We start from the raw sequence: 9,605 nt of genomic DNA, 5'->3' as shown, positions 1-9,605 counted from the left end.
TGGGAAATTTAAAACAAAATAAAAACCAAAAATAAAAGGCCCCAGGCATCCTTCACTAGCAATGCATTTCACAACAGAACATCCTTATATCCATGAAATGTTACTGAAGCTTCAACCTTTTTAAAGCACTTATGTTTTCTGTTTTTAATCAATTGTGGTCAAGGCATTGATGACACAGACAGCATATCACCATAAGGTTATCTTTTATTAGAGATCTTATATTCCATTTCCCCAAAAAGATATAAAACCTTCCAAGAGAAAATATCAAAAACCTTCCATTTAAATCAGTTTGTTTCAGAGATACGATGAACAAGAAAAATCAAAGACATTTAAGATAAGGGAATGTAAAAAAAATCTCAGTACAGGTACAACTCTGGTCTGGAAAATAAGTACAATGTTTGAAACCATATCTTGAACAGCATTTTATTTAAATCCATATTTGTGGAAAATAAGGATGCTTGGATCTCTTAACCACCAGTGCAGCTAGGAAAATTAGAAAAAATGTAAAAGAACATGATTAATTGGTGTATATATAGTGAATGAACAGAAAACCAAAAATGTCACCAAAACTGCAATAATACAATTAAAGTATTTGAGTAACCATTCACAGGAGGCATGGAAGAAAAGCAAGAGCCCACTCTTGAATTGATCACCTAGGCAAAATCTCTGTTTGCTGACTTTGGTGGAAATTTTGATTGGTATTAAGGAGTTCAATATTGGGCCTCAAATTGACTCAAAGTCATAATTTACCGTAATTTATAACTTAAACAGAATGCATTTCAGTTTTTCCTTCTGATAAAAAAATTAAAATTACGAGAACAAAGCAGAAGTCTGCTGGTTAAGGAGTATTCAGGCATTATGACTGTACAGCTAGTGACAAATGAAAAACTGATACAATACATTGTTTAATTATATTGAAACAGATCCTTTGGAAACAAGTCCCACACGTAAGAATACTTTCAAATTTATTGCATCAAAATTTTAAATTTCTGCTTAACAGAATTTAAGATATTTTGAATATCCTCTTTGCACAGAATCTACAGAGTGCTCTGAAGATTTCTCATCTACATATGCAACAAAAATAGAAAATGTTACCACAATTTTCTGCTGGCAAGCCTAAAGATTGTAAATTTCAACTAAAAAGGGAGAAAAATTCAAATACTGAAATGAAGAAAACTTACAGTACATGTTTATTGCATGAAAACATCAATTTACTGTTCTATATACTCTCAAATATAATTCTTACTTTTCATAAATGGTTAGTGGTCAATATATCCTTGACGTAATTCACACCAGATTCTGCTAAATATTCTACTCTTAAGTACAAAATATTTAGCAGATTGAACTAAATGATGAATTATGCAATCATGATAGAGAGAGATCCAAACCATGACAATACATACAAAAAACCGTAAAAATTTAATTTTATGTTTGAAGTTGGATGTATGGCTACAAGATATAAATTGATATACCACAGCACCAAAATTACCTAATTAAAATAGTACAGCAGTCAATTTTAGAGTTAGCAGACAGTACGTCTTTTTCAGTTAAGAGGATTTATCATCTGTTAATATTAAAGAAAATCACTGATGAACGCATAAATAAAGCCTAAGCAAAATGAAGTCAGAGGTACAAAGATTAAGGAAGATCAGTAAAGGGAATAATACTCAGATGCAAATTAGTATATTTTAATTGTAAACAGTAGCTGTATTCAGGGAAATAGAATTTTCATACTCACATGGCTTCAGCACTCAATGCAAAATACTTGATATGGTGAAAATGAAGTGAGAGGAGTAAGATGCTATTCCTCAATAAGGTAAACATTGACAACATATGTAAGCATGATTATTAAGTTTGAAGAGTGGCATTTTTAAAAATATAGGCACGTGATTCTCAATGCACAGTTTACTACAATCTGTGAAATGTAAATACATTGTATGATGGGTTTTGCAAACTATGTCTTATACACTATAAAGTCTCTGCATCAAGTTGCAGTTTCCTTGACAGTGGCTGAATTTGAATATTACAATATTCCTTATTCTTTCAATATTTAGTTTTATGACATTGTTTCAGTACATTCAAATAGTCAAAATGTTCAGAACAACACAGCACAAATTTGGTGCTGGAGGACATAGATCAGAGTGTGGCCAGCATGGTCAAATAGAAGACACACAGTTTAAGTATTTATATAAACTACCCTTTTCCCCAAAACAGTGATGTGGACAGTAAAATAGTAACGGGACACATTAAAAAATAAGGCACATTTATCTTGATATGGTAATTTTGATATAGAAAACCCATTTCAGAGAACATCAGTATCCAAATGAGTTTTGTAAAAAAATCTTGTATTCATGATTATTACAGATTTACTTTTTTATTGTATATGATAATGGAATAATTGCACATATCCCAATGTGTCAAGTAACAAAATGGGACTTTTATTAAATATTTCTATAATTTTCCATTGCAGGATTAATTTGAAAATCTCTCTTTTCTTAAGCTATGAAATTCACAAAGTGATGGTAGGGCAAAAAGTGTTAAAATCTACCATCGCTTATGAGACAAAGTCTCCGGTCTTTCACTTTATCACAGAATTCAAATCTCCATCCCATAGAATAAATTGAAATTCAATATGGAATAAACTGAGATTACGGTCACTTATATAAATGGTTTCAAATATTTGGACATTAGCTATTACACAAGAGCTTTTTATTCCATTTAAGTTCCAAGCTTTATTAGGGATTTCAACATTGCAATTATTTGTATATAAATTAATCAAGGCTCAGCAAAACAAGTCATTTAAGTCCCACTCCCTCTCCCTTCAAAAACAAAAAACCCCAGAAACCATTAATTATCATTTAACCTGAGATTCAATTTGTTGTCTAGCGGTTAACATCCTTAGAAATTTCTTCATGTGTTGCGTTAACTTATACTGATGTTGGTACTTTATGTAAAAACAAAAAAGTTGTTTGCAACATGGCTATTCACTGTGTTGGTCAAAAAAATAATTATAGAATGCATGTTTTCTCACAGTATCCAGAAGCTGGAATAACAATGTGCTTCTTTATTGCACGTCAAACTTAGAGGAAACATAACTGCAAATTCCTCCTCACTATATGAATATTAAAGCCAGGTTTCATCTCAGTCGAATCCGGAATGTATTTATCTCCATAGAACTCATATTGATCTCACTAATATTTCTGGTATCTGGAGGCGAATGCATCAAAGATAAAGATGTAGGTATAAGACTTTCAACGATTAGCTTATTAAAGAGTTTGTGCACCTTTATCTGAAAAACACAAAATTAAATAAAAGTCAATGATATTTAGAAAATTTAATACAAGTTTGAAAGCTAATTTTAAAGTAACTAAGGGCTTGTTTACCTGACATGGCAATGAGCACTATGGCTGTATAAATTCTAATGCACGCTATAGTATTGCACACTAACTGGCCTGTATTGACCCTGCTGGTGTGCCTTACAAGTTCCCCACTATGCATTAATGTAGTGATGTTTGAAACAGTTCTACATGAATGTGCACTAAGGAACTTTTAGTATGCACCATCAAAGTCGACACAGGTCAGTTAGTGTGTGACACCATAGTGTTCATTGCTGCATCATGTAGACAAGCCCTTAGTTATTGTAAAATTGGCTTTCAAACTTGTATTGCAATTGCATTTACTGCACACTGCAGAACCGTGTAGACAAGCCCTAAGTTAACTTAATTTTAAACCTTTATAACGATCATTATGTCACATCTCATTACAGGCAACAGCATGCATGACAGGGAATCATAACACCAAAATCATTGAAAATTCCTAACTGACCATATTTAAAATGTTATAAGTTATGCTAGAAAGAACCCATTAGACACTAGTCACTTTGTGTCACATTTGAAAGCAACTAATTAAAATTTATCAATACATAGGTTTTATTATAGGCATTATATGTTTGGCAATATTATAATGAAAATTTTAACCAAGAAAACATTTCATCTTGCCCCACTAACCCTCCAGACAACCCTCCCGTAAACTACTTCCAGGTTGGATTAAACTTACTCTGTGAATTTTATGGATTCATTACCACCAGACAAAGTTCTATGACCCACTCCCCCAAATCTGATTACATAATCAAAGAATCAGAGATGGTAAAGTCATTAATGTTTGTGAAGTGTTCGGATACCACAGAGATGTGGGCCATACAAGTGTCTAGATACACAGAGAAGTTGATAGAAATGCTTGGGTTGCTATGCTGTTTGCTGCAACCTTCAAGGCAGCATTCACATGGGAGAATTCATATTTATGTTAACTAATCATATGTGCAGAAGAAAAATACATTTAAAACTGCATAATAAGTATTTCTGTAGTAAAATCAATTTATACAAAAAGCTACTATTTGAAATCATATTTACAAAAAGTTAATAAGACTGAACTCCAACCCAGAACTTTATGGCAATGTTTTACTAGGTTATTTTTACTTGCCAATACCAAATTAATCTACACACATCAGAATCTTCATATAGTTGTCAAATATAGAACATGTTACTTGGCTTTCAAAACACATTAAATCACAAGCATCCTGAAAATATGACATTTTAAAAAATTAAATAAAATAATTATTCAGCCAGAATTCATACCATAACTGTTTTAAAACATTTTAAATTAAGCATGTATGCAAAAATTACCTTATAAGCTAAAAATCCTCTAATATTTCAACATACCTTTCCCTGAGTAGTAGAGCAAAATAGCCCTGTGTCTTTGTTTGAAAATTTACAGTCAAATCCTTTTCTGTGAAGGATCAAGGCTGCTTCATCAGATGGCCCAGAATCTGCCTGCAAACAAACAAAATGTAAGTGTACCTTGGAAACTAAATGCTACAAACAGGAGACTTTTAGAACCTCAGACTAATCATTAGCATTTGACCTCTGGGCCACTTATGTTATGAATACCATTCTCCCTAAGCCGACAGAACACATTTCATGTAACAGTTTAAAAAGACAATGTGCAAGAATTTTCATTATTTTTAAAGTATCTTAAAAACCTGGTCCTAAATTTAAATGCACTGGTAATAGTTGTATTAACAGGCTTCCCAGAATAAGCAAGGAAGTAAAGGCTTCATAATTATGCAAGCACACCTCCAGGTTTAATTACTGACCAGGACTTTGGTCCCTGCCAAGCTTTAACACTTTAGGCTTAGAAACCTAGCTACTGATCAGTTACAAAACTTATTAGAGACTATGACCAATAATGTACAACTATGAGATTAACTGTGCAGGTTGGTACATGGGCGCAGAACCCACAAGAGGGAATATGCAAGAGTTCAGGTACTCATTGAAACTCAGTTGTGTTTGATCTAATATGTAAAGTCTCTTCAAGTAATAATCACCACAATTATTATTACTAATTGCTTATATTACAGTAGCATAAAAAAGCCTCAATCAGAACCAGTCTTGCTAGGTACTCTACAAAAACAAAGAGACAATACAGCTGTCTGGGAAATAATTTCGCTTCCATGAAAAATTCCCAAATTGGAATGAAAAGCCAAAACTCCAAATTTTTTCATGGAAGTTAACTGCTGAAATATTTTGTTTCAGAAATGAAACATGCTCCCAGTGGTCCCAAGGAGCCTGGCTGGCTGCAGAGGAGCCAGGCAACCAAGCTGGCAGGATACACGGCTGGAAACTGAAGAACACCTGCCTGCTTTTCATCAAAAGTTTCATTGAAATCAACACATTTCCACAGAACATTTTGATTTCAATGAATTGGTGTTTACTGAAGGAAAAAACTTTGCACTGGAAAATTCCAGACCAGCTTTAGCAGAGTATACCTGCTTTAAAGAGCTTATAAACTCAGATGACAAATCATGCAGGAAAGGGCGACAGGAAAACACCAAAACATGTACAGTTTTTATGTACAAATATACTTTTTTGTGGACACTGAGCCTAAGAATTTGGTACTATGGAGTATTGGCACAATTTTAGAGCTAATCAGAAATTTTCTGACAAAACACTTTTCCATTGGAAGATGCAGATTTGTTGACAATTAACTTTTCTGTGGAAATGTGTAGATTTTGGTGAAACTTTCAATGGAAATCAGGCAGGCAATGGAAACCCGGATAGTTTCCTGCCAGCTCAACCACCTTCCTGTCACCTCCACACAGCCCACCAAATGAGTTGCCACAGAATCATGGTGCCCAGGCTTCATGGCTCTGCCCTTTAAGGGCAAAAGATTTTTTCAAAAATTGAACATTGGTCATGGATGGGAAAGACTGTTTTCCAGTTAGCTCTAAACAAAATACTTTACTAAATTTCACAAAATCAGAGTAAATTCATTCTTTCATTTAGTTCTTCCCCATTAAGTATTTCTATTAATGTAATCAAAAACAGACTGTAAGTCAACAAATGCTGCAAAACACATGAGATTTACATTTAATGTGTTTATTAAACAGTAAAATATGAAAGTAATGTCATTTTTAGAGTAAGCATCCTACAACCATCCTGCTATTCAATAATTAAGTCCATGCATTCTATCCAGTCTTAAGATCCATCAATGAACATGTACCATATATTTTAGCAGGAATGTCAGTATACTTTCACCCACTTTACAAAGGAGTGGAGGTATAAAAGGAAAGGAAGGGAATGCATAAAGATAACTTGTCCTTCAACTGAGCAGACGGGTATCTGATAAGCCCCTTCCATTTCTTGCCATTTGAACACAAAATATGGTAGCATTTGGCCTTCGAGTATAAGATTAATATCTAGACTGCAACAGTTACTGAGCAGTTGGTCTGCAATTGATTGCCAAATTTCTAAGTGGCACATATAGCCACTAGCATAGCCCTCTTATAACTGAGAAGAAGGCTGCTGGTAAAAGGAGCCAAGAGTTCTAACAAGTTTGCTTCTATGCTGACTTCTCCTTGATGAGCTCAGCCTGGGGCTGTAAGACCCACACATGGGCTTTTCAGCATAGGTTTGAAGCTTTTTCATTATGGTGGGTACATCAAGTTCAAAATACTAAGAAACTATTATTACAGAATATACACAGGGCCTCACCAAATAGGCAAAGCTATGGATCAGCTGCAGGAGAGACCTCTGAGCCTAAGTCCAGAGAAGCAAAGAAAGTGGAAACTACCTTCCTATTCAAATTTTTCACATTGTCAGGTGCTAGCCTGGTCTACTAGGGGCTGTGGAACAGAAAAAAGAGGAGCTTGGGTGATCTCTGGAAAAATAACTCTGGATCCAGTCCAGTGGCTCAATGCACATGAATTACTGTGACTACAGCAGAGGGTAGCTTCTGCTTTTTTCCTTGACTTTAGTATGGCTTTGATACTGTCTCACATGATCTCCTCATAAACAAATGGTAGAAATATAGCCAAGATGGAGCTGCTATACGTAATTAGTTGAAAAAAAACATTCCCAGAAAGTAGTTATTAGTAGTTCAAAGTCAAACTGGAAGAGCATACCTAGTGTGGTGTGACGAGGACGGGTCCTGGTTCTGATTCCATTCAATATATCTTCATCAATGATATAGATAATGGCAGAGAGAGAACTCTTATAATGTTTGAGGATTATAACAACCTGGTAGGGGTTGCAAGTGCTTTAGAGGACAGGATTAAAATTCAAAACGATGTGGACAAACTGGAGAAATGGTCTGAAGTACATCGAATGAAATTCAATAAAGATAAATACAAAGCACTCCACTTAGGAAGCACCAATCAATTGCACACATACAAAATAGGAAATGACTGCCTTGGAAGAAGAAATGTGGAAAGGGATCTGGGGGTTATATGGATCACAAGCTAAATATGAGTCTGTTGCAAAAAACAACAAGAAGTAATTCTTCCATTCTATTCCATGCTGACAAGGCCTCAACTGGAGTATTGTGTCCAGTTCTGGGCACCACATTTCAGCAAAGATGTGGATAAACTGGAGAAAGTTCTGAGGAGAGCAACAAAAATTATTAAAGACGTAGAAAGCCATGACCTATAGGAAAGACTGAAAAAACTGGGTTTGTTTAATCTGGAGAACAGAAGACTGGAGAGAGGGGGGACAAGATTCAAGTACATAAAAGATTGTTACAAGGAGGAGGGTGAAAAATTGTTCCCAGTAACCTCTGAGGATAGGACAAAAAGCAAGGGGCTTAAATTGTAGCAAGGGAGGTTTAGATTGGACAATAAGAAAAATTCCTGTCAGAGTAGTTAAGCATTGGACCAAATTGCCCAGGGAAGTTGTGGAATCTGTGTCACTAGAGGTTTTTAAGAACAGGTTAGACAAACACCTGTCAGGAATGGTCTAGTTATTACTTAGTCCTGCCCTGAGTGCAGGGGACTGGACCAGATGACCTATTGAGGTCCCTTCCAGTTCTACACTTCTATAATTCTATGATTCCTGTGCTCCTGGAGCAATCCCTTGTACAGCTGGCCACAGAAACAACTCACACACAGAAAGGCTACAGGCTCAGAAAGCTGTTCAACAGCCCAAACTCTGTGTGTCTGTTCTCACAACAGAGTTCAGCAGTCAGATCACAGGTTCTGGGAGCTATACAATGATTCCCCCCACTTTGAGCAACTTAAAGCCTTCTACCAAGTAAGGGCACTGCTACACCACACTGAGCGCCAGCTCGTGCATTGTGGGCAGCTAGCAGCACTAGCTCCCAGCGCCTTGAGGGCATTTAGGTCTGGGAAGTGGGAAGAGCCCATCGCCCTGTTGGAGTTTCTGTTTTTGGGGAAGGAAGGTGTGCAAGCCATCATCCTCCTGTTTGCCAGCGCTTTTGTTCATTGCACATGTATCCATTCACTCTTTCCGCAGCGTGTGTCTGTCTGTTTGCCACTCTCTGTTACTCTCTGTCCCTCTGATCACTGGTGGGCAAGCGGAGTGGAGTCAGCAGAGACACTTTCTGTGTGAGAGTGAGGCACAGTCAGCATTTGAGTGTCAGTTTGATGATTCTTCCATGATGAGACAGTCCAGTGAGTGCGTATTCACGTGGGAAATGTGATTTGGGCAACGCCGCTTTGGGCTGCGGGACAAGCTCAATGCCGCGGAATCGCTTGGGCCGGCACTACTGGGGTGATGGAAACAAGCACTGGAAAAATGGTCATGAGAGTGCCACTTGATGACTCGAATGAGCTGCTGAACTTCCACTCACAACGCGCAGAATGAGCCTCATGAGAGCGTTGCTGCGGAAAAAGCCACTGAATGACAAGATTGAGAGAAGATTGCAAGGTGCTGAGGTCGGGGAAACCTCTTTGCGTGTGGAAAATGGTCAACAAGGGAATTGCTTTAAAGTGCAAAAGGCAAGGGGGATCATCCTGCCTGCTAAGAAATTTTGATGGGGGGGTGGCAGGATCGCATGATGGCAAGCTCGGAAAAATGGGTTTCCTATGGTGGAGGAGCGATAGATGGGGTGCAACTGTGGATTTCCTAACCTACCTGGCGAGGTGAGCACGGCCCCCCACCTCTGGCATCAGAGGTTCTCACCTGGCATCAGAGCATCAGATGGGTCAGGCTGGTTACACAGGCTGGCCTTTGGCGAGGATCATGCGGCGAGGCTTGATACATTTACCTGTTCAGGAAGATGCAGGCAGGGACTGCACGCCAGACAGGAAGGGG

At 37.1% G+C, this 9,605-nt stretch overlaps 1 protein-coding gene across 2 annotated transcripts in view; it reads right to left on the bottom strand.

Annotated features, from left to right (window-relative positions):
• Positions 1 to 411: 411 nt before the first annotated feature.
• MAN2A1 (mannosidase alpha class 2A member 1) overlaps positions 412 to 9,605 on the bottom strand; it is a 218,696-nt gene continuing 209,502 nt past the window's right edge. For both annotated transcript variants that reach the window (XM_039543788.1, XM_039543790.1), the window contains 2 exons: positions 4,719 to 4,829; positions 412 to 3,289 (listed from right to left, as the gene is read on the bottom strand). In XM_039543788.1, the coding sequence (XP_039399722.1) occupies positions 3,137 to 3,289; positions 4,719 to 4,829 (264 nt within the window). In that variant the 3' untranslated portion in view covers positions 412 to 3,136. The remainder of the gene's footprint in view (positions 3,290 to 4,718; positions 4,830 to 9,605) is intronic.

This window comes from Mauremys reevesii, linkage group 6, assembly GCF_016161935.1.
Source record: "Mauremys reevesii isolate NIE-2019 linkage group 6, ASM1616193v1, whole genome shotgun sequence".
Taxonomy (NCBI): Eukaryota; Metazoa; Chordata; order Testudines; family Geoemydidae; genus Mauremys; species Mauremys reevesii.
Note: the sequence above shows the minus strand (reverse complement) of the source record. Positions and strands in the feature narration are given on the sequence as shown.